Below are 25,000 nucleotides of genomic sequence, written 5' to 3'. Positions count from 1 at the left end.
GCTCCGAGACCAGTTCTTGGTCCACTTTCAATCATCCCATCACCCCCCTGACCGTGGCGTTTCTCGCGCCGGGCAACCAGTTCGGGCAGGGCTCCGGGGCTCGGCGAGCAGCTCGGCGCACGGTCGGCGGCCGCCTCCTCCCGCGGCTCGGCTGAGTCCTGCGTGGCGGCTGGCCGGCCAAACGGCATTTCGCTCCGCAGCTACAGCGCCCGCGGTAGCTGGCTCGTCGGCTGTTCCTAGCGACTCTAAATCTTCTGCTGCGGCCAAGTGCCTTTCGCCTGAACGGGATTTGAAAACAGACGGCGGTGGGGATCAGGTCCCTGGTGCTCGGGCTCCTCCGGCAACCGCTCCAGGACTGCACGGTCTGGGGCCCTGTTGCGGACTGGAGACAGAAAAATTTTCTGCTTGCATGAATGCTCGTAAAAGGGGCATGTGACTCAATATGCAGTACGAATCAATCATAAATCATCTGGTTCCGGGGCTTTGGATTTTCTATTTCTCTTTCCAAATAGAAAAAAAAAGCTTTGCTTTTCTTTTCAAGGACTGAATATTTTCCAATTTACCTTTAAGTTCTTCCAGCGCCTGCACAATGCGGAGCCCCGTCATCGCTGCGGGTTCGCTGCTCAGTCTTCCAGCACTCTCGGCCAGTTTCTCAACAAAGCCATCTGGATTTTTGCAGTTTTCTTTTGCCCGTTCTAAACCTGCATTATATGAAAATGCCACTGTAGAATACACTTTCCCTCACAGTGCCATTTCTTATGGTTATTATTGATATTTAATATAATAGGGGGAATGATTAATAAATAGTATTAATTTACGAACTCCCAAATCCTGCAGAAAATATTAATAAAACCTATTTACTCATTCAAAATATTCGATTGTGGGAAGGTATCTCACAAGCAGGAACATGTAACAATTTAAACAATTCTGCAAAATCCAAGCAATTCAAAACTGGGAAGGATCCCATACGGCTCAAACACCGGCTTTGCCCACGAAGGGAACGTTAGAACTCACCCAATAGAGGCAGATGATACGCCTGTCTGGGCGGGCTGTGATTTGGGTATCTTCGGTGCTCAGGGTTTTGAGCAGCTCTCGTCCCTGCAGCTCTGGGCTCGGCAGCTCTTGTAGCTTTACCTGCTATGGAGAGGGGTTAGTTAGCTGCAACCTGAATTCAGAGGCAGTGGCTCTTGTTACTTCTTCCAGTAAAAGAAGGCAAATTGCTCACCTCGCCGTCGCTGGAGTCCACACCAGCTCCTGAGCTGGGGACATCACCGAGAGGATGATGCCGTGTCTCTTGGCAGAGGACTGCTGCACAGAGTTGTCCCTCTCCTTCCTGTTTCCTGTGATCTCCTCTTTTTTTTCCCCCCTCCCTTCTTTTTCTGTGAGGTGCTGGTCTGCCATGAGCTGTGAGTTTGGAAAACAGCTCCGGACATAATGATCTCTAAGCGTCGTCCAGAGACGAGCAGCCTTAAGAACCTATCATAAATCACCTTGAACTCACAGAGTGCCTTGGCTTGGGCAGCTGGATCCTGTGCCAGGCCCTGGAAAAGATTGAGAGGCTCAGCCATTTCATAGGCAGCGGGCAAGCTTATCTCCTCAGGCACGTTGTCATTGCCAAGGAAGAAGTGGTGGAGATGTTTCCTTTTCAGGCAGCAGTGCAGGTACTGCATGATGTCCTTGAGCCGTTCCACAAAAGCTCCCCTGCACCAGCCTGACAGGGGTGTGGTGGTCAGGAGGTGCATCACAAGGGCCTTCATGGCAGCACTTGAAAAGCCTGTGCCTGCCAGGATTTGGGTGCAGACACGCAGGCACTTCAGGTGGTAGCTGCCACGTGGCACCTGCCTGGCGAAATGCTGGAAAAACTTTGCCTCTGCCACAGCACAGCTCGCTGACCATGTTGTGCTCGTGGTCAAGGTGGCCTCTCTACTGCGGCTGCACAGGAAGATGTCCGAGTCACCTTGCTGCAGCCCAAATATCAGCTCAGTGACAAAGGTTCTCCCCAGGCTATCTGTCAGCTGCAGCTTGCAGGAGCGTGGGGAGGGCAGCATCTTCAGATGGTAGTGACACATCTTAGGCCTCACGCCCCAGATGGATCTCACGAAGTCCTGGAACCAGGCGACCATTTTGTGCACATCTAGGTAGGAGCCGGTGCAGAGCACGCTGAGGAGGTGTTCCCGCCGATGTCTCCTCTGCCTCTTGTCAGGATGGTGGAGGAAGCACGGCATGTTCTCCGCCGGTTCTTCTGTTGTGCAGGTGCACTTCAGTTGCACTTTGGCCCGGAAAGTCCTCTTTGGCCTCTGCTCCTCGATGCTCTCTTTCAAGCAGAAGGAGTGGCCACGACCAGCTTTCAGTGGCACCAGCAGGCGGTAGACAGCATCATCCCCATGATGACTCCAACCTTCGTAGGTGCTGCCTATCCCAATGGGTGGCTGCATCACTGGGAAATGAGTATCTGAGGAGAGCTCTTGGTACACCTGGATGACTTCCTCCACCAGCTCCTTCACCAGCCAGCTCCTGCAGGACAGTTCCTGCACTGGCCAGTGGATGTGCTTAGCCAGCAGCCTGTCCGTATGCTTCACCTCATCAGGATCTTCTCCATCAACTTCTTCCTTCTGCAGCTCCTCTTCTTCCTCTTCCAGCTCCTCTTCTTCTTGCCCCAGCTCTGGGTAGCTGCCACAATGCTCTTTCTCTCTGCTGCTGGCTGGCTCACGGCTCCATTTCTTGAGCCTCCAGCAGAGCACCAAGAGCAGGAGAAGGAAGCCGGCAATGGCCCAGAACTGCCACTGCTGCAAGGCAGCTAAGAGCATTGTTGTCCAGGCAACACTGCCCTGCTGCTGGCTCCTCTGCTCCAGTTCCTCCACCTCTCTCAGCAGATGAGCCATCTTCCTGCTCAGCATCTCCTCACGCTGCTTCATATGCTCCTTTGTGTACTCATCCAGCTCATAACCAACTTTTTTTGCCCCCAGAATGAGGGATTGCAGTACAGATGACAAGCCATGTATGACGACCATGGCAGCCATGACCTGCAAAGGAGAGAGAGAGAGAGAGAAGGGGTTCAGTGGGGCTGGGAGTGAGTGACCTAGAGATGATGGGGGTGGGCATGGCCTTGCCCTCAATGCAGGTTAACAACCCAACACTTACAAGGGACCTGTGTTTTTGACCCAGCCCTCATCCAGCCCAGCCTTCCCCCACACCTGCAGTTACTACTGCTCCAGGCCAAACTGGGGCAATGCTGCCTGCGGCACATTTATAGCCTCCCCTACCTGGAGATGATGGAGGTGGGCATGGGAGCCACAGGGAGCTAGGGGCAGTGAAGAGTGGGGCCAGGCAGCTGGGAGGCTGCAAGGCCTGCACCCAGCCCCGGTGCCAGTGGCACTGTGCCCCGACCATGCTGCTCTCCAGTAGCTTTGCCCTTGATGCAGGGTAAGAACCCAACCCCAGGGACCTGTGTTTCTTCCCCTGCCCTCATCCCCCCCAACCTCCCTCCACACCCGCACTTACTGCTGGTCCACACCAAGCTGGGGGCAACACTGCCTTCTGGCACGTTTATAACATCCCCTGCCCACCCATCCTCTACGATGTCACAAACTCCCCTGCCTACCCATCCCCTACGACGTCACAAACTCCCCTGCCCACCCATCCCCTGTGACGTCACAAATGCCACAGCACATCGCAGCTGTGCCCGATGACCAGCTCCGGCCCTCCACCCCAGCCTGGCTCAGCAAGTCACAGCTGCCCCGGGCCACCAAGCCCTGAGACCCACAATGTACCACCCCCCCCGGCAGGACAGGCCTCTGTGCTTCTGGTCATGGCTGTGCTCTCGGTGCTTTCACCAGGCAGGTGGAGATTTCTCAGTGGGGAGCTCCCCCAGCTGCTAGAGCACCCTCTTCTCCATGGCTTGAATGGACACTTCTGCAGTACCAGCTCACTGGAGAATCTCTGGTATGGTCAGATTATCCATCCAAACCTGGTGAAGACAAGGGTCTCAGGGCCCAAGGAATGTTGTCACCATGCTTGCACCAGTGTGAAGGGAAAGCAGGGCAAAAATCCAAGATTCATAGAATTGTAGGATCACAGGATCAGAGACTCATAGCAGGCATTGGGTTGGAAGGGACCTTGAAAGGTCATCTGGTGCAAGCCCCCTGCACTAAGCACAGGCATCTTTGTAGCCACTGTGGTCTTGAGAGGAGGATGCTGCTGCTCCTGGCAGAGGGCTGCTGCCCAGGGATTTCCCTTCCCTTTCTGTGTCCCACATTCTCCCACTTTGTCCCCTGCGCCAGGAGGTCAGGTAGCTGCTTGCCTGCTATCAGTTCATCATGGGATCCTACATGGTGTGGCAGGAGTGGAAGATAACCTGCAAGGGTGCAGGGCCTTCTGCAGATAGCTCTTCTCTTCCATATCTGTTGTGGGGAGAATCTGTTGTGTTTTTCCATAACCCGAGAGCTAGTCTCCTGAAATCCAGGGAATGTGTAAGACGGCCAAGCGATACTGCCTGTATACACTAGAGAGTTCCTCACTGCCACAGGGTGGACTTAGTTCATTGCACTCATCATAAGCATGCCCTGAGTGGTACCCTGCCTCCATCCCTCCCTTTCTTCAGGTCCTGCTTGCAGTCACCGTCTCCTTTCTCTGTATCAAAGTCTCCACGCTTGCCTCCTCTCTACTGCGGGGTCCTACCTCTGTGGTCCTGCCTCTGTTTTTCCTTCCATCATTATTACTGTCCATCTGCATGGAAGGATCGATCCTTTGAGTAAATACCAAATCCCCCTGGGGGCAGCAGGGGACACAGTGCAATATGTTGACGTTTGAGAATGACAGCTTTGAGATGCAGTCTTCTTGATTCAGGCAGACAAAGCAAATAAGACTTCTGACAAAAAAAGTATCATTCATTTGGCAGTTATAACTACATGGTTTGGGTTTGGACTTGCAGTGTTCAGGCTCTCCTTTCCATTCTTGTGTCACTAGTAGACCTGAATATAGGAGGAAGAGGACAGGTAAAAATTGCTACACCTAGGACTTCCACTGCTGACTGAAATTACCAGGGACTCTGCAGTTCCTGTTAACATCACTGGGAAATGCAACCTGCGGGACCAACAGCTGCTGACAGTGTGGGATTGCTCAGTGGAAGTGCTCTAGCATCTCAAGCGTCAAATGAGTGTGCGTTACAATTTCAGCCCATGATATTTGTTTATGCATTTTCTCCTGCTTTCCAGATCTCCGTGCTGATTCCCCTTTTGGAAAAAGAGAGGTGTCGATTCCTGGTCATGGTGCCTGTTTAAAAGTAGTGTCAGGACTCCATTTTTTTGCAACCAGGAGCTAGGTTTATAAAGTTAAACGAGGTTAAGAGCACGGAGACCTTAATCTGGACTTAGTGCAGAAAGGTCACTTCAACAAGACTTGCTTCTGTCAGACTTACCTTCTTGTCAGTTTCATTCTGCAGGTATCTTGAAGGAGATCTCTAAGGAGATTTTGCACTGCAGGAAGAAACCTGTGAGGAAAGAACACGTAATTTGAAAAGCAGAGATAGGCTAGGCAGGGTATGTGACAGCGCAGCAAGAAACAATGTGTGGGCATTATGAGTCAGGATTTGCACCTTCAGGGAACAAACTTCCTGCAAAGCAGGATAAAGGCCCAGCTCCTCAAGCTCAGCTTAGGTGGGTGAGTGATCATTTACAGTGAGCAATTTCAGTCACATTCAGGGGGAGAAACCGTTATTAATTTGTTTGTTTTCTACGTGGTTTCTCAAGCCAGGACCCTACTCAGGTTCTGATGGCTGTTGGGAGCAGACACCACAAGCAGCCTCTCTTTCTCCTGTGTTGCTGTAGGCAAGGAAAGGAGAGCTGCGTTTAGCAATCACTGGGCTTTCCCTAAGCGTTCGAGGACAGACGATTTGGAGCTGTATCTTCCTCAGCCCCACGCCTGCGTGCCCTCTTGGAGGCGCGGTTCCGGAGCGGGCCCTCAACGCTTGCGGTCGAGCTTGCGTTAACGGGCTGCTGCCTTTCCCCCTCCCGCCCTTGCTCTGGCCCCGCGCGGGGCTCCCCAGCGGCTTTCCGCCAGCGCTGCTCGCTCCCGGCGGCTGCCTCAGCGGCCCCGGGGATCTGTCGTTCGTCGGGATTCGCAGCTCCGCCTCGGTGCGGGCCGGCCCGGCCCTGGATCAGCTGCCGTCGGATGCTGACTCCAGTTAAGAGAACAATGCCATGCTGGCAGCGCAGCTGTCAGCCTGGCATGGAGGTTGCTGTGCAATGCCAGTTTCCGGCAGGAATCCTTCCTCGAGGATGGAGGAACCTTTGTGCAACTGCAATTATCAAGTCAGGAGTGCAAGGATTATGTGAGGAGATGCTGAGTCAGGAGATGGCTCAGCTGCTGGGGGAGCTGAAGGTACGGGAGCAGATGAGCCAGGAGCAAGACGATGTTGCTCGGAGAGTGGTGCTCTTTGCTGCTGCACAGCAGCCCCTGTCAGGCTGGTGCAGAAGGGATTTCCTGCCACGGCTGGAAGACATCATGCAGTGCCTACACTGCTGCGTGGAAGAGAAACGCTTCAACCGCGTCTTCATTGCCAATGACAGCATGCCTAGGGAGATAAGCTTGCCCTTCTCCTACAAAGTGGCTGAGCCACTCAATCTCTTCCAGGGCCTGGTGCATCTGCCCAAGCCAAGGCACTGTGTGAATTTGAGGAGCTTTATGACAGGCTCTTAAGCCTGGGCTCCTACAGACAGTGAAGAGATCTTCCTGTACAGAGCTTTTTGTGGAGCTCACAGCTGATGGCAGACCACCAACTCGTACAGGACAGAAAAAAAAGAGAATGCATGAAACAGGCAGAAGAAGGGACAGCTCTGTTCAGCAGCCCTGGCCGTGTAGCTGCAGCATCCTCCTTTTAGTTGTGTTGTCAGCACAGCAGCTGGTGAGGACTACAGTAATGACAAAGATAACTGTGGTGCTCTTTGCTGCTGCGCAGCAGTGGCAGTTCTGGGATATTGCCAGAGTCCTTGTCCTGCTATTAGTGCTCTGCTGGTGGAGTCATGAGCCAGCCAGTAGCAGTGACAAAGAGAGCTTTGACAGCCACACAAAACAGGAGTGTGTGGCACAGGGCACACTTGCAATGGTCAGAAGGAGCCCAGATGGAACTGTCCCAGCAGGCATTGTGCCTGTTGCCAGGGCAGCACCAGATTAGCACCAGGTGGCCTTTGGGACTCCAATGGTCACGTGAAGGGATAGTGCTGAAGGAGGGACACTGGGAGTCCTCCCCAGTATTGTCTCTTGTACTGGGGAGCCTAGACCTGGGCACAGCACTGCAGGCATGGCCTCATCAGTGCTGAGCAGAGGGGAAGGGTCACCTCCCTCCAGCAGCTGTCAAAGCTCTACCCAGTGCAGACCAGGCTAGTACTTGCTGCCTTTCGGCAAGGAGAAGTTAGTGTCCACTGTTGGTGTACCTGAGCAAATCGAGTGACATGTTGATCCCGGACTGGCCGATCTCAACACAGAGAGCAGAAATGCAACCTGATAGACCAGTTGGAAGGAGGTGACCACTGGCCTCAGGGTGAGGACTACAGTGATGACAAAGATGACTTTTGCCCTGCTGCTCCCTCACCCTGGCTGTGGCCTGGATGACCACATGGCCCCAGAAATTCCTCTGGCAGCTCCATCTGAGCAGGGGCCAAGCCTAGTGGCTTCTGTCAGAGACTTCTCTCATGCATGGCACGGTGCTGTCGGGACTGGGCGCGGGCCTTGCTACCACCCAGCTGCCTGGCCCCATCTTCTATCTGCCCCCAGCTCCTCCTCACTGCTGCTCCCGTCCTCACTCCAACACCACCAGCTCCCTCCGTCCCTGCCCCACTGAACCCCTTCTCTCCCTCTCCCTGCAGTTTGCCCCCTCCCCACCTCGCTTCTCCAGTAAACTCAGTGTGTGTTGCACGTCAATAAACTGTTCTGTTTGTGCACCTGGGTGCTGTTGTGGGACAGAATCATAGAATCAACAAGGTTGGAAAAGCCCTCAAAGATCATCAAGTCCAACCTGTCACTCAAGACCTCATGACTACTAAAGCATGGCACCAAGTACCATGTTCCAATCCCCTCCTGAACACCTCCAGGAACAGTGACTCTACCAGCTGGACATACAGCAGACCAGCTGTTTGGGTAGCTGGAGCAGGGCCTATAGCTAGCTCTAGGCTTCCTCTTGTATTTATTAAGGTTTAAGGTTTGCATTTCCGTGACAAAGGTCCCACAGGGTTGGGCTTTAAATGCACCAAGGGGAAGGCACAGGTCACTGCTAGGCAAAAGCCTGTGGTAAAGCTGAAGGAAACTGCCAGAAGAAGGCCTGTGGAACATACCCGGGATGTGGATGGTTGGCTTGTAAATGATAACAGGAAATAATCCCTCAAGAGAATGGGGGATTTTGAGGGCATCACCTTCAGGACAATGTACATTAAAAGACTGGGGGGAAAATTGGGGGAGATCTGTTAGCTTGGAAACAATTAACAGACTATTGTAATCATTGGTGGTCAATGTGTAACAGTTGGTGACCAAGACAAATGGCCAAGAAAAGGGAACTTTGAAATACAACACCATCCTATAATTAATGTTGTTCTGTAGATGGGAGGGTCTGGATTTGTTTTAGTGAAAACACTGAGAACAGCAGAAGGAATGTGGCATCATCCTATCAGATCTGTTGTGAAGCAGAAGAAAAGAAGCTACTTGCCAGATTCAGGACTGGCAAAGACCGCTTGGGAATGGAGGGAACTCCTGGGAATGGTGGGATGGTGCAGGTGGTAGATCTTCCAACTGTGGACTGCTGGTCAAACCCCTTTATAAAACCCCAAAAGAGTCAAAGGAGACCAGATATGCAGCAGTCATGACTATGCAAGTTGTGGAAGCTGGTGTCCTGCCCATCAACACATCTGCCCAGAAGGCAGAACTAGTGGCCTCTTGACAAGCCTTAAGAATAGCTGTGAGAAAGAGAGAAAACATTTGGACTGACTTTAAACATGCATTTGATGTGGTGGAGACACACAGAGCTCTCTGGAAAGAAGAGGGGGCCCCGCTTGTGCCAGGCAAAGTCCTCTCTCAAGGATGGCCCATCAAACATAAAGAAGAGAATCTCCAACTCTTACAGGGTATTAAAAAACCGAAAAAGGTGTCAATGATGCACTGCAAAGCACGTCACTTTGGAGAGGCTGCATTGACTTTGGGGAATCAGCCAGTAAAACTGCTAAGGGGGTGATTGAACAAAGCATCTTTGCATTGATACCAACAAAAGAGTTGTTACCGATTTTAAAGCCTAATTACAGTAAGGCTGATTGACAGCTGGCCTTGTTGTTAAAGGGGACCGCAAATGAGGAGGACTGATTAATATCTCCCGCAAAGCACATTATTGTCTCACTGCAAATAATGATTAACAAAGTGGAGGAGAAGCATAAAGGAATACGCTGCTCTGGGGAAGTCAAGGTTCACAGTCTTCAAACATTAAGTGTATGCGCGCAGGGATGACAGGAATAAGAAAATCTGTAACAGCAAAGGGTCATATATGCATGAAAAAAAAATTAACGCTATGAAGAGACCACCCCCGAGAATTAGTAAGCAAGGGAAGTTTCCTGGTGATTACCAGCCAGTTGATTTTTCTGAGTTACTACCACAAAATGATTATAAGCACCTGCTGGTGCTTATTGATACCTGTTTGGGATGGCCTGAAGCTTCTCCCCATTGCACCAACAAAGCCAGGGAAGTTTGCAAACTTTAGTAGGACAGTTCTCACAGGAAGAAGGATTTAACTCATTCTGGATAACTTTTGGTCACCCCAAACTGATGTGGTTAAAACAGCTTGGTTTTATCATAATAATAATTTGTATGATGATTGTTGTTATTTAATTGTCCAATGTTTACCTCTTTGCAAAATTAATAGGTAAGACTATCAAAGTTGAACTTTGGAAGCCTTAGAGGAGGGAAATGATTCCAAAGCCAAAAGCAAGACATCTGTTGTTTGTGTTAAATGAATCCTGTCAAATCTAAACTGTATTCAGTGACCTGTAATTTGGGGTAGGTAGTAAATCATGAAATAAAACAATGGTGTTATTTATATAAACAATCTACAAAATAGTCAAAGGAGTTCCACATTGGGGGGCATGACCACCTGAGACCACCTGGGAGCACCGCAGTGGCCTCTGAAGATGAAAAGAGCACGCATAAGGAGAAGGAATTTTATGTCAAATGACTCTTGAAAGTGATTTGCATGGAACAGAAAATCTAATGAATATGTACTGTTTTGATCTATCAGCTTGAAGCTTGCTTGTCAAGCTGGCCTAGGCGGAGCTATCCCCGTGTGCATCCCAGTTGGAATAAAAGAATACCTGCTCACTAACAACACAAACCCCGCATTAAAGTTTTATTCCAGATTTTGGTGACACCACTTGTCTCACAGTTCCTGTTCTCTCTGGAGCGCTGCTCGCACCCCAGCCAATGCCTTTCCCAAGGACGCTTCCACCTGCTTCCTATTCTGCTCTTTCACTGTTCTGTGAGACTGTCAGTTTCGGTCTTCATCTGCTCCTGCACTGCCTTTGGCACGGCTTCCAGGGACTGAATGGCTTCATTTTCCACTTGCTGGCCAGTCTGCTGTTCTTGCTGGGCAGCTGCTAGGGCCACTCCTAACACCACACAGAACATTGCCTTGCTTTTGCTGTTTAAAATTTTTGTTCTTTTGATGACAGTTATCTGAGCTACCAGAGCTTATGGGTAGTGCTCATTATTTTGAGCCCGGGTCAATCCCATCGGAGAGGGGACAAGCATCACACCGTTCAAGTTTTGCCAAAAGCAGGGATACATGGGGATGGCCCTATTTCTCCCTGGGAAGGCACTTTTTTATTTCAGTCATTTATCAGCCTTCTGAGGGCATGAAACCGCTTCTCAGTCCTTAAAGGGCAGAAAGTCTTTGCATCCCAGGAGCGATTCCCCTTTCACCCCTTGGGGGAAAGCACTGCCGACGTCCTGGCTTCGTATTAGCAGCTGCTTTTATCCTGAAAAGGGGGATCCTGCCGACTATGCAAATTTAAGACGTCATGACCTGAGCCCCAAACCCTTGGCTTAGAGACAGAGCCATGCCAGGTTCGGAGATGGACAAAGGTGAATCCAGCACCAGGTGACTGTTGAACTCAGTCAAAATCTTTGCATCTACAAAGTGCCATTTCGCTTCCAGGGTATTCTCTTTCTGTTATATTCCTCCCGGTTTGTATAAAATAGTTAAAATTGTTATAGTTGCCCAATTACTGTACATCCCATTGTAAATATATCTAACCGTACATCGGGCCTTTTGATACGTCCGTCAATTTTCGTATTAATAAAGGCCATTAATATTTTGATTAATATTACCGTATCGTTTATAATAAAGGAAAGATATCCAACATCAATGGTGCAGAAACGAGCAGGATGTACAATAATATATACCTTGGAAAGATTGGGATACGTACCTACAGTCTTCGGGTTAGACCGGGCAAAACAAAATTGCAAAAATCCGGAACGTGTTTGCCAAAAGCTGGCCGAGAATGCCAGCCAGCCTAACAGCGTACATGCTGAAATCATGGGCACATGCATCGTACAGATAGTGGAGGAATTTAAAAATTATGATGAAAAGATTTTTCGTCTGGAAAGAAAACGACAAATTATGGAGACACAGAGGCTTTATAATTTATTAGTGCTGCAAATGAAGTCGACTGCCTCCCTAAGAGGGGTCGCAGAGGCAGAAAGCAATTCTGTTCCTGACCCGCGGAAAAGAGAACTGCCCGCATCGCTTGAAAGCGCACTGATCCTGCCCGCGCTGCAGTCACCGCGGGGAACAGATCTTGAACCGCTTTTGCCCACTGCCGCGAACGCAGAGTCACAAAAGCCTGACAGCCATCGCCGCTCGCCTCAACCCGGGACCGTGCTGCCCAAAACTGAAAAGAAAACGGCACCGAAACCATGCCGAGGGAAGATGTTCACTCCTCGCCGCTCGCTCCGACCTACAAGCCGCGTGCTCACAATGAACTGATCCCGCTCCCATACGGCACCGCTAGAAACAGAAGGCGGAAAGCAGCCTTACTTACCACGTGAGTGCGGCGCCCACGAGAGGAAATCGAATCGCCCGTCGCGGATTACAGAGTGCGAGGACGTTCCTCTGCAGTCGCCAGCACCGCGAAATGCCCCACGCCGCGTGTTTTAAACGGGACGAGCGTGCATGCAGCCCACGCGGAACCCAATACGGCACAGCGAAAGCCCGCCGTAAACCGAGAGCCGAGCCGAGCCGAAATAACGACTCCTCCAATCCGGCTTATGAACCCAACCCGGCACCGCGCGAATTTGGTCCGCGAAACCGCCACAATCCTAAAAGCACAGCGCTCCCGAAATCCGATTCCAATTCAAGCTGCGAGCAGAGCCCAGAGCCCGTCCGTCGGAGGCCGCAGGAAAAGCCGTGCCGCACCGCAGGAAAGAGGCGCCAGGAAAGAGGCTACAAGCCGCCGCCGCAGCGCAGAGGAGCCAGGGAAAAATCACAAGCGCGTCTGCCGTCCGGGAGCAAATGCTCGGGAAAAAGCTGTGAACTGTAACTCTGGAAATGCCTCCGTGAAATCAAGCTCCAGCGAGAGAACCCATTTTGAGGCACACACCAGCCATCACATGTCGGCACCGCGTGGCGAGACACAGGAAGTGCTTCGCGCTCAGGTCTCCCCGGCCACCGTACCGTGTCCCAGCTTTGAGAGGGTCCGACGCTGCGCAGAAAGGCTCCGCAAGCGACCCCCTAGCCGTTCCAGCAGCTCCAGTAGCCACGGGAAAGGGAATTCACAGTGCCATCCTGGAAGCTCTGATCCCTCACCGGTGGACTGGTTCCAGCAATTTATTTCCCTGGGAGTGCCAGAGCACGTCGCAAGATGTTTGACGGAATCTGAAGTCAAAGAGAAAGTGCTCCAAGTTTTGAATCAAAGCGGCAGCCGGGAAAAGCAGCTTTATGAAAGAGGCACCAACAAAAGCCAGAGCAGAGTCTGCTTTCCTGCTCCAGCCTTCACAGCTGCTTCAGCTTTTCCAGCCTTGCCTGGTAAGGGAGAACATTCTCCCTGACCTCAATATTGAGGAACAATGTCTCTTAACGACAGAGACCCATTTACAGTCAGGGAGTGGACGATTGAAAGAGCACTGAAGTATTGGACTCAGAGCATATGTTGCTCTACTGTGTTAGGGTTAACACTGTACATGGCTACATGGTTTGTGTGGTGTGTATACACTGCTCATATAGTGCATATGGTATTGTAAGTCACTATGCTTAATGTGTAAACCACTGTATTGATATGTAAGCCTCCGTGATTCTGTAAGCTAGGGTCCACAATGTAGCCCTCACTAAAAGGGCATTTATGGCCTGAGATCCATTTGCCCCATAGGGTCAGGGGGTAGAATGGCATGTTAGGGCCAAACGGCCTCAGCACAAACCCAGACAGACACTAAGGTGTCTAGACATGGTCCCCTTTCCCCCTCCTTCCTGCAGAAAGGATAACTTGGGAAGACGAACAAAGGGGTCAGGTAAACATGCGTGTCTGGTAAACAGCACTGTATCTGTGGTAAGGGTATGTGTTCTGGCCACAGCCTGGCAGAACCCCTTCCCATTGGGTAATCGTGCTGGTTTCAATGCCCCTATTGGTCCAGCCGATCTTGGGCAAGATTCATATACAGGCTGATTTCTAGTTGCCTGTGCCTTGCTCAGCCTGGCTTTCGCCTTGCACAGCCTTGCATGGTTGAGCCTGCTTGGACCTTATCTGGCTTAAACTGCCTCGAGTTGCATAGCCTTGAGTTGCACAGTCCAGTGCCTGGGATACAGCCACGAGTATACATACCGCAAGCTACAAGAGAAGCCACATCCAGGCATGAACAGGGAAGAAGAGGGCCATTTGGGGCTGTCAAGAACATGCATGAAGCACTTGTTTACACCTCTGCTTTTTCACTTAGCTTAACGCAGATTGGTGGTAGGACATTCCTGGAGCATCCTTCCCAGAGAGTGTGTCATGCTGTGTGGGGCAGTACTCAGTGTCAGAAGCAATTGGTACCAAGAGCTGATAGGCAGAGCCAAAGAAACCAGTCAGCCTAATGTTGGCTCCTTTAATCCATACTTGGAGGTGTGATCCAATAGCACGGTTGGCACCTCTGATGCCAAAGGGAGTCACTTAGAGAAAGTTGAGTACCCCATGCCAGAAAAAAAGCCCTTTGCATCCCAGAGAGCAGCTGGTTGTCCAAAGGTTCAGTTGTCAGCTCCTGGTTTTCATGCTGAGGTTGTCAATGATAGGGCAAAGGTGAATGGATACTCATCAGCTGTCATCTCCTGCTATCATCTTCCACAGTGATGCCAAGTCAGAGGAAAACCTGGGCTGGGTAATTTTGGCAGTGTATACACCAGAACCTCCCAGGCAGCCCTTCCCAGTGCTGACTCAAACCAGTCTTTGTACCCAGGATTGGTACACTGGGCTGCCCCTGGCTTGCAGTGCTCGTGTATCGCCTTTGCTGATGAGCAAGGCCCAAGCCAGGAGCCCAGGCAATTAGCGATGATTAGAATAGTGTAGTGTCTTCTCCTCAAGACAGCATTTGGTGCTGGCCTAATACACTGATGCCATGTGGAAGTGGTTTTAGCAATGGTCATCAACACAAAAATATAGGGTGATAACCTTTAAGATTTGAATGGAATGGACTAGACTAGACTAGACTAGACTAGACTAGAATTGAATTGAATTGAATTGAATTGAATTGAATTAACCAGGTTGGAAGAGACCTTTGAGATCATCAAGTCCTACCTATCATCCAATGCTATCTAATCAAATAAACCATGGCACCAAGCACCCCATCAAAACTCTTCCTAAACACCTCCAATAATGATAACTCCACCACCTCCCTGGGCAGCACATTCCAATGGCCAATAACTCTTTCTATGAAGAACTTCTTCCTAACATCCAGGACAAACCTCCCCTGGCGCAGCTTGAGACTGTGTCTTCTTGTTCTAGTGCTGGTTGCCTTGGAGAAGAGACCAGCCCCCACCTGGCAACAACCTCCCTTCAGGTAGTTCTAGACAGCAATAAGGTCTCCTTTGAGCCTCCTCTTCTCCAGGCTCAGCAACCCCAGCTCCCTCAGCTTCTCTTCATAGGGCTTGTGCTCCAAACCCCTCACCAACAGCCTTGTTGCCCTTCTCTAGACATGTTGCAGCAAGTCAACATCTTTCCTAAACTGAGGGGCCCAGAACTGGACACAGGACTCAAGGTGTGGCCTAACCAGTGCTGAGTACAGGGGCAGAATGACCTCCCTGCTCCTGCTGGCCACACTGTTCCTGATACAGGCCAGGATGTCACTGGCCTTCTTGGCCACCTGGGCACACTGCTGGCTCCTGTTCAGCCAGCTGTCAACCAATCCCCCTAGGTCCCTTTCTGCCTGGCCACTCTCCAGTCACTCTGACCCCAGCCTGTAGCACTGCATGGGGTTGTTGTGGCCAATGTGTAGAACCCATCACGTAGATGTGTTAAATCTCATGCCATAGGACTCTGCCTATCTGCCCAGCCTGTCAAGGTCCCTCTGCAGAGCTCTCCTACCCTCTAACAGATCAACACCTGCCCCCCAGCTTGGTTTCATCTGCAAACTTACTGGTGATGGACTCAATGCCCTTCTCCCAATCATCAGTAAAGATATGGAACAGGATGTGGCCCAGCACTGATCCCTGGGGAACACCACTAGTGACTGGCCACCAGCTGGATGTGGCACCATTCACCATCACTCTCTGGGCTCTGCTCTCCAGCCAGTTCCCAACCCAGCACAGAGTGCTCTTGTCCAGGCCATGGGCTGACAGCTTGGCCAGGAGTTTGCTGTGGGGGATGGTGTCAAAGGCCTTGCTGAAGTCCAGGTAGACAACACCCACAGCCTGCCCCACATCCACCAGGCAGTCACCTGATCATAGAAGGAGATCAGGTTGGTCAGGCAGGACCTGCCCTTCTTAAATCCATACTGGCTGGGCCGGATTCCTTAGCCATCCTATAAGTGCTTTGTGATTGCACTCAAGATGACCTGTTCCATAATCTTGCCTGGCACTGAGGTCAGGCTGACAGGTCTGGAATTCCCTGGCTCATCCAACTGGCCCTTGTGGATGGGCATCACATTGGCCAGCTTCCAGTCTTCTGGGACCTCTCCAGTGAGCCAGGACTGTTGAAAAATGATGGAGACCGGCTTGGCCAGCTCATCTGCCAGCTCTCTCAGCACCCTAGGATGGATCCCATTCGGCTTTTGCCTCTCTAATTTTTTTCCTACATGACCTAGCAACATCCTTAACCATTCTATGGATTACCTCACCTTTCTTCTAATGATGATACACGCTCTTTTTTTCCCTTAATTCCTTTAGAAGCTCATTGCCCATCCAGGCTGGCCGTCTGCCCTGGCAGCTCATCTTCCAGCAGATTGGCAAAGCCTGTTCCTGCACCTTCAAGAACTCTTTATTGAAGCAGTTCTAGCCCTCCTGGACTCCTTTCGTTTTAAGGGCTGTTTCCCAAGGTACCTTCTGGGTTAGTTCCTTGAGTAACCTGAAGTCTGCCCTCCAGAAGTGGAGGTTTTGTTGCTGCCCCTCTTAGCTTGAGTGCATATAGAAAACTCAATTATTTCATGGTCACTGGACCCTAGACAGCCACCACATCTCCCACCAGCCCTTCCCTATTTGTGAAGAGGAGGTCAAGCAAAGCCTTACCCCTGGTAGGCTCATGCAGCAACTGGGATAAGACGCTGTCCTCCATACACTCTAAGAACCTTCTAGGCTGCCTTCTCTCTGCTGTGTTAAGTTTCCAGCAGATATCAGGCAGGTTAAAATCGCCCGTAAGAACAAGGTCTGGTGATCTTGACACAACCTCTTGCTGCCTATAGAATAATTCATCAGCCTCTTCCTCCTGGTTGGGTGGTCTATAACAGACTCCAAGCAGGATGTCAGCCTTGTTGGTCTTCCCTCTAATCTTCACCCGCAGGCACTCAACCCGATCGTCCTTGATCTCTAGTTCCATGGCATCTAGTGCCTCCCTGATGTACAGGGCCACACCTCCAGCCCTTCTCCCTCGCCTGTCTCTCCTGAAGAGCCTGTAGCCATCAATTACAGTGCTCCAATGATGTGAGTTGTCCCACCATGCTTCTGTGATGGCAACTACATCATAACTTTCCTGCTGTAACAAGGCTTTCAGCTCCTCTTGTTTGTTGCCCATGCTTCGTGCATTAATGTACATGCTCCTTTCTGTAAGGTAGCATCACCACTGGAACTTAATTCCTGATAATAATTGCTGCAGTGGTGTGCAGTACAGTAACATTGTTGTTGCAGAAGCTGTTTGAAAGTCAGATTTGTATGCAGGATATATAGAAGACACAGAAAAATGAAGATGGGGAAGCTGGAATAAGTGTAATTTATCTTTGCATTTAAGACCTGTTCAATGAAACCATCACCTTCCGGCCCACACAGTGAAATGAAACAGAGGCACAGAGAATGTTGTCTACTTATTCATCAAACTGCTTCCTCTTATGTTTTCTTTGACACAAGAATGGAAAGGAGAGCCTGAACACTGCAAGTCCAAACCCAAACCATGTAGTTATAACTGCCAAATGAATGATACTTTTTTGTCAGAAGTCTTATTTGCTTTGTCTGCCTGAATCAAGAAGACTGCATCTCAAAGCTGTCATTCTCAAACGTCAACATATTGCACTGTGTCCCCTGCTGCCCCCAGGGGAATTTGGTATTTACTCAAAGGATCGATCCTTCCATGCAGATGGACAGTAATAATGATGGAAGGAAAAACAGAGGCAGGACCACAGAGGTAGGACCCCGCAGTAGAGAGGAGGCAAGCGTGGAGACTTTGATACAGAGAAAGGAGACGGTGACTGCAAGCAGGACCTGAAGAAAGGGAGGGATGGAGGCAGGGTACCACTCAGGGCATGCTTATGATGAGTGCAATGAACTAAGTCCACCCTGTGGCAGTGAGGAACTCTCTAGTGTATACAGGCAGTATCGCTTGGCCTTCTTACACATTCCCCGGATTTCAGGAGACTAGCTCTCGGGTTATGGAAAAACACAACAGATTCTCCACACAACAGATATGGAAGAGAACAGCTATCTGCAGAAGGCCCTGCACCCTTGCAGGTTATCTTCCACTCCTGCCACACCATGTAGGATCCCATGATGAACTGATAGCAGGCAAGCAGCTAGCTGACCTCCTGGTGCAGGGGACAAAGTGGGAGAATGTGGGACACAGAAAGGGAAGGGAAATCCCTGGGCAGCAGCCCTCTGCCAGGAGCAGCAGCATCCTCCTCTCAAGACCACAGTGGCTACAAAGATGCCTGTGCTTAGTGCAGGGGGCTTGCACCAGATGACCTTTCAAGGTCCCTTCCAACCCAATGCCTGCTATGAGTCTCTGATCCTGTGATCCTACGATTCTATGAATCTTGGATTTTTGCCCTGCTTTCCCTTCACACTGGTGCAAGCATGGTGACAACATTCCTTGGGCCCTGAGACCCTTGTCTTCACCAGGTTTGGATGGATAATCTGACCATACCAGAGATTCTCCAGTGAGCTGGTACTGCAGAAGTGTCCATTCAAGCCATGGAGAAGAGGGTGCTCTCTAGCAGCTGGGGGAGCTCCCCACTGAGAAATCTCCACCCACCTGGTGAAAGCACCGAGAGCACAGCCATGACCAGAAGCACAGAGGCCTGTCCTGCCAGGGGGGTTGGTACATTGTGGGTCTCAGGGCTTGGTGGCCCGGGGCAGCTGTGACTTGCTGAGCCAGGCTGGGGTGGAGGGCCGGAGCTGGTCATCGGGCACAGCTGCGATGTGCTGTGGCATTTGTGACGTCACAGGGGATGGGTGGGCAGGGGAGTTTGTGATGTCGTAGGGGATGGGTAGGCAGGGGAGTTTGTGACATCATAGAGGATGGGTGGGCAGGGGATGCTATAAACGTGCCAGAAGGCAGTGTTGCCCCCAGCTTGGTGTGGACCAGCAGTAAGTGCGGGTGTGGAGGGAGGTTGGGGGGGATGAGGGCAGGGGAAGAAACACAGGTCCCTGGGGTTGGGTTCTTACCCTGCATCGAGGGCAAAGCCACTGGAGAGCAGCATGGTCGGGGCACAGTGCCACTGGCACCGGGGCTGGGTGCAGGCCTTGCAGCCTCCCAGCTGCCTGGCCCCACTCTTCACTGCCCCTAGCTCCCTGTGGCTCCCATGCCCACCTCCATCATCTCCAGGTAGGGGAGGCTATAAATGTGCCGCAGGCAGCATTGCCCCAGTTTGGCCTGGAGCAGTAGTAACTGCAGGTGTGGGGGAAGGCTGGGCTGGATGAGGGCTGGGTCAAAAACACAGGTCCCTTGTAAGTGTTGGGTTGTTAACCTGCATTGAGGGCAAGGCCATGCCCACCCCCATCATCTCTAGGTCCCTCACTCCCAGCCCCACTGAACCCCTTCTCTCTCTCTCTCTCTCCTTTGCAGGCCATGGCTGCCATGGTCGTCGTACATGGCTTGTCATCTGTACTGCAATCCCTCATTCTGGGGGCAAAAAAAGTTGGTTATGAGCTGGATGAGTACACAAAGGAGCATATGAAGCAGCGTGAGGAGATGCTGAGCAGGAAGATGGCTCATCTGCTGAGAGAGGTGGAGGAACTGGAGCAGAGGAGCCAGCAGCAGGGCAGTGTTGCCTGGACAACAATGCTCTTAGCTGCCTTGCAGCAGTGGCAGTTCTGGGCCATTGCCGGCTTCCTTCTCCTGCTCTTGGTGCTCTGCTGGTGGCTCAAGAAATGGAGCTGTGAGCCAGCCAGCAGCAGAGAGAAAGATCATTGTGGCAGCTACCCAGAGCCTGGGCAAGAAGAAGAGGAGCTGGAAGAGGAAGAAGAGGAGCTGCAGAAGGAAGAAGTTGATGGAGAAGATCCTGATGAGGTGAAGCATACGGACAGGCTGTTGGCTAAGCACATCCACTGGCCAGTGCAGGAGCTGTCCTGCAGGAGCTGGCTGGTGAAGGAGCTGGTGGAGGAAGTCATCCAGGTGTACCAAGAGCTCTCCTCAGATACTCATTTCCCAGTGATGCAGCCACCCATTGGGATAGGCAGCACCTACGAAGGTTGGAGTCATCATGGGGATGATGCTGTCTACCACCTGCTGGTGCCACTGAAAGCCGGTCGTGGCCACTCCTTCTGCTTGAAAGAGAGCATCGAGGAGCAGAGGCCAAAGAGGACTTTCCGGGCCAAAGTGCAACTGAAGTGCACCTGCACAACAGAAGAACCAGCGGAGAACATGCCGTGCTTCCTCCACCATCCTGACAAGAGGCAGAGGAGACATCGGCGGGAACACCTCCTCAGCGTGCTCTGCACCGGCTCCTACCTAGATGTGCACAAAATGGTCGCCTGGTTCCAGGACTTCGTGAGATCCATCTGGGGCATGAGGCCTAAGATGTGTCACTACCATCTGAAGATGCTGCCCTCCCCACGCTCCTGCAAGCTGCAGCTGACAGATAGCCTGGGGAGAACCTTTGTCACTGAGCTGATATTTGGGCTGCAGCAAGGTGACTCGGACATCTTCCTGTGCAGCCGCAGTAGAGAGGCCACCTTGACCACGAGCACGACATGGTCAGCGAGCTGTGCTGTGGCAGAGGCAAAGTTTTTCCAGCATATCGCCAGGCAGGTGCCACGTGGCAGCTACCACCTGAAGTGCCTGCGTGTCTGCACCCAAATCCTGGCAGGCACAGGCTTTTCAAGTGCTGCCATGAAGGCCCTTGTGATGCACCTCCTGACCACCACACCCCTGTCAGGCTGGTGCAGGGGAGCTTTTGTGGAACGGCTCAAGGACATCATGCAGTACCTGCACTGCTGCCTGGAAAGGAAACATCTCCACCACTTCTTCCTTGGCAATGACAACGTGCCTGAGGAGATAAGCTTGCCCGCTGCCTATGAAATGGCTGAGCCTCTCAATCTTTTCCAGGGCCTGGCACAGGATCCAGCTGCCCAAGCCAAGGCACTCTGTGAGTTCAAGGTGATTTATGATAGGTTCTTAAGGCTGCTCGTCTCTGGACGACGCTTAGAGATCATTATGTCCGGAGCTGTTCTCCTAACTCACAGCTCATGGCTGACCAGCACCTCACAGAAAAAGAAGGGAGGGGGGAAAAAAAAGAGGAGATCACAGGAAACAGGAAGGAGAGGGACAACTCTGTGCAGCAGTCCTCTGCCAAGAGACACGGCATCATCCTCTCGGTGATGTCCCCAGCACAGGAGCTGGTGTGGACTCCAGCGACGATGAGGTGAGCAATTTGCCTTGTTTTACTGGAAGAAGTAACAAGAGCCACTGCCTCTGAATTCAGGTTGCAGCTAACTAACCCCTCTCCATAGCAGGTTAAGCTACAAGAGCTGCCGAGCCCAGAGCTGCAGGGACGAGAGCTGCTCAAAACCCTGAGCACCGAAGATACCCAAATCACAGCCCGCCCAGACAGGCGCATCATCTGCCTCTATTGGGTGAGTTCTAACGTTCCCTTCGTGGGCAAAGCCGGTGTTTGAGCCGTATGGGATCCTTCCCAGTTTTGAATTGCTTGGATTTTGCAGAATTGTTTAAATTGTTACATGTTCCTGCTTGTGAGATACCTTCCCACAATCGAATATTTTGAATGAGTAAATAGGTTTTATTAATATTTTCTGCAGGATTTGGGAGTTAGTAAATTAATACTATTTATTAATCATTCCCCCTATTATATTAAATATCAATAATAACCATAAGAAATGGCACTGTGAGGGAAAGTGTATTCTACAGTGGCATTTTCATATAATGCAGGTTTAGAACGGGCAAAAGAAAACTGCAAAAATCCAGATGGCTTTGTTGAGAAACTGGCCGAGAGTGCTGGAAGACTGAGCAGCGAACCCGCAGCGATGACGGGGCTCCGCATTGTGCAGGCGCTGGAAGAACTTAAAGGTAAATTGGAAAATATTCAGTCCTTGAAAAGAAAAGCAAAGCTTTTTTTTTCTATTTGGAAAGAGAAATAGAAAATCCAAAGCCCCGGAACCAGATGATTTATGATTGATTCGTACTGCATATTGAGTCACATGCCCCTTTTACGAGCATTCATGCAAGCAGAAAATTTTTCTGTCTCCAGTCCGCAACAGGGCCCCAGACCGTGCAGTCCTGGAGCGGTTGCCGGAGGAGCCCGAGCACCAGGGACCTGATCCCCACCGCCGTCTGTTTTCAAATCCCGTTCAGGCGAAAGGCACTTGGCCGCAGCAGAAGATTTAGAGTCGCTAGGAACAGCCGACGAGCCAGCTACCGCGGGCGCTGTAGCTGCGGAGCGAAATGCCGTTTGGCCGGCCAGCCGCCACGCAGGACTCAGCCGAGCCGCGGGAGGAGGCGGCCGCCGACCGTGCGCCGAGCTGCTCGCCGAGCCCCGGAGCCCTGCCCGAACTGGTTGCCCGGCGCGAGAAACGCCACGGTCAGGGGGGTGATGGGATGATTGAAAGTGGACCAAGAACTGGTCTCGGAGCCTATGCTGCTCCACATTACACTCCACCTACAATGACTGTTTATTATAGGGTTTATATAGGGTTATGTATAAGGTGTGCAATGTTGTGTTGTGTTATAGGCACACTGTAGTTGTTACGGTTCTGTGTTTTAGGTGCAATGTTTTATTTGGAAAAGATAATAGGTATACTTTGAGTAGATTGTAATTAATAATTAGTGTTAAGGGGAATTGGGAATTAGGAATTAGGAATTGTAATTAGTAATTAGCAGTCAGGGTACTAATAGGAATTGACAAGGAATGTGCTGAAAAGAGTAGGTTATAGGAAGCGTGTTAAGCAAACAAGGAGCCTGCCCTTAGGTGGTAAGATCCCTCCTGGCCTCAGGGTGTCTTCACAAAAGCAGGCATGCAGGAGAACAACTGATAGGGACCAATGGTAGCAGTCAGGCAGTCAGAGACCACTGCTAAGAGGGATAGATAGCATGGGAGGACCTCTGCTTGTTGAAGGAAGAGGATAGAGAAGTGCCACTGGCACAGAATGGTCATGTTTCTGGGAAAGGGGAACCTGTAAGTCATGAGAGGACGCCCCATGCATGGAAAAGAGAGCAAGGAAAAGCTCTACCCCTAGGTAAAATGGGCCCTTGGTTGGTGGGACCCTGTCCCTGGAGAGCAGGCATTCTCCTCTGGACTTTTCCACTGGAGAGCAAGTGCTGTTCTCTGTGTCCCTGGGAAAGCAAGTGGTGCTCTCCCCTTGGTTACCCCTTGAGTGGGTAAAAGGTAATTCCATGGAAAAAGGAAAATAAATTTTAAAAAAAGAAAAGAAAATAGCAGAAAATAAAAGATAAAAAAGAAAAAAAAAAGAAAAAAAGAAAAGAAAAGAGAAAAAAATCAAATAAAAGAGAACAGAAAAGAAAAAAGAAAAGAGAAAAGAAAAGAAAAGGAAAAGAGAAGAAAAGAAAAGAAAAGAAAAAAAGAAAAGAAAAGAAAAGAAAAGGAAAAGAAGAAAGAAAAGAAAAGAAAAGAACAGAGAAAAAGAAAAAAGGAAAAGAAAAAAGGAAAAGAAAAGAAGAAAAAAGAAAAGAGAAAATAAGAAAAGAAAAGAAAAAAGAAAAGAAAAGGAAAAAAGAAAAAGAAAAAGAAAAGAAAAGAAAAGAAGAAAAGAGAAGGAAAGAGAAGAAAAGAGAAGAAAAGAAAATTAAAGAAAAAAGAAAAGAAAAGAGAAAAGAAAAGAAAAGAGAAAAGGAAAGAAATGGAAAGAAAAGGAAAGAAAAGGAAAGAAAAGAAAATTAAAGAAAAAAGAAAAGAAAAGAGAAAAGAAAAGAACATAGAAAAAGAAAAAAGGAAAAGAAAAAAGGAAAAGAAAAGAAGAAAAGAAGAAAAGAGAAGAGAAGAAAAGAAAAAAGAAAAGAAAAGAAAAAAGGAAAGAAAAGAAAATAAAAAGAAGAAAAGAAGAAAAGAAAAGAAAAAAGAAAAGAAAAGAAAAGAAAAGAAGAAAAGAAAAGAAAAGAAAAGAAAAGAAAAGAAAAGAAGAAAAGAAAAGAAAAGAAAAGAAAAGAAAAGAAAAGAAAAGAAAAGAAAAGAAAAGAAAAGAAAAGAAAAGAAAAGGAAAGGAAAAAGAAAAGAAAAGGGAAAAGGAAAGAAAAGAAATGGGAAAAGGAAAGAAAAGAAAAGAAAAAGAGGGTAAAAAGGAACCAGAAGTATCGAATGTAACATCTTAAGACTCTGAAAAGTATGTGTTAGGGAAGTGTCAGGCTGAGGCAGAAAATATTTGTGAAGTGAGTGGGGAGCTGGGGAGTCCCAACTGCGGTTCCGTTATTTCGCGAGAAAAGCTGCCAGAGACGGACAAAGCGACTGACAGAGTCAATGAAGTGGGTTTAGGGTTTTTTGGGGGGTTGTATTTGGGGAATTATTGGGTTTAAGTTGGGGTGTTGGTTACCAAAGAGAATGTCAAAAATTGTTGCAAAGGTTTAAGAAGAATTCTTCAGTGGGGGAAATGTTTGGAAAAAGACAATAAGGAAAGAACTACTTATGTTGGTTTGGGTGTTAATAGGAGTCATAAGACCGGTCTTTTATTGTTCATATAGTCTGTCTTATGTTGGTTATATAGTCTTTTTGTTGTTAATATAGTCTGTGTAAGTTTGTGTAATCTGTGTTGCATGCAAGAAACCAGTACCCTTTTTTATTAATAGATTAAATTCTGTAAGAGGAGGTCAACGTAAATGGATTAGAAAGCAGAGCCCATTAGGGCACATAATAAGTCACTGGAAAGAAATAGAGAGGACCTCTGAGTGGCAGTACCCAACGGCAAACTTTAATCAAATACTGCACTCGGATTTGGCCTTTTTAGAAATTAGATTATGAAGAGAAATGGCCCATTTTTGGAAGCTTGAATTATAACACCTTATTACAGTTGATGTTTTTTTCCTAAGGAGAGAAGTGAGAGGAGGTGGTTTATGCCGTTACGTTCTTTTACTTAAGAGACCTCCCTGGGTATCAACAGGATTGTGGTCCGAGAGCCCCCTCTGAC

General features: G+C 49.8%; 1 protein-coding gene across 1 annotated transcript; it reads right to left on the bottom strand.

The window, feature by feature from the left end:
* Positions 1 to 245: 245 nt before the first annotated feature.
* On the bottom strand, positions 246 to 4,584 carry LOC128897255 (inositol 1,4,5-trisphosphate receptor-interacting protein-like 1). The gene is made up of 6 exons (XM_054162157.1): positions 4,518 to 4,584; positions 4,254 to 4,324; positions 2,906 to 3,023; positions 1,502 to 2,533; positions 564 to 701; positions 246 to 382 (listed from the first exon to the last, which is right to left on the bottom strand). The coding sequence occupies exons 1-6, from the start codon at positions 4,582 to 4,584 to the stop codon at positions 246 to 248; spliced, it is 1,563 nt and encodes a 520-aa protein (XP_054018132.1).
* Between the last annotated feature and the right edge of the window lie 20,416 nt (positions 4,585 to 25,000).

The sequence above is a fragment of the Dryobates pubescens genome, chromosome 5, assembly GCF_014839835.1.
Source record: "Dryobates pubescens isolate bDryPub1 chromosome 5, bDryPub1.pri, whole genome shotgun sequence".
Classification (NCBI taxonomy): domain Eukaryota; kingdom Metazoa; phylum Chordata; class Aves; order Piciformes; family Picidae; genus Dryobates; species Dryobates pubescens.
The sequence above is the reverse complement of the archived record's forward strand: the minus strand, read 5'-3'. Positions and strand labels throughout refer to the sequence as shown.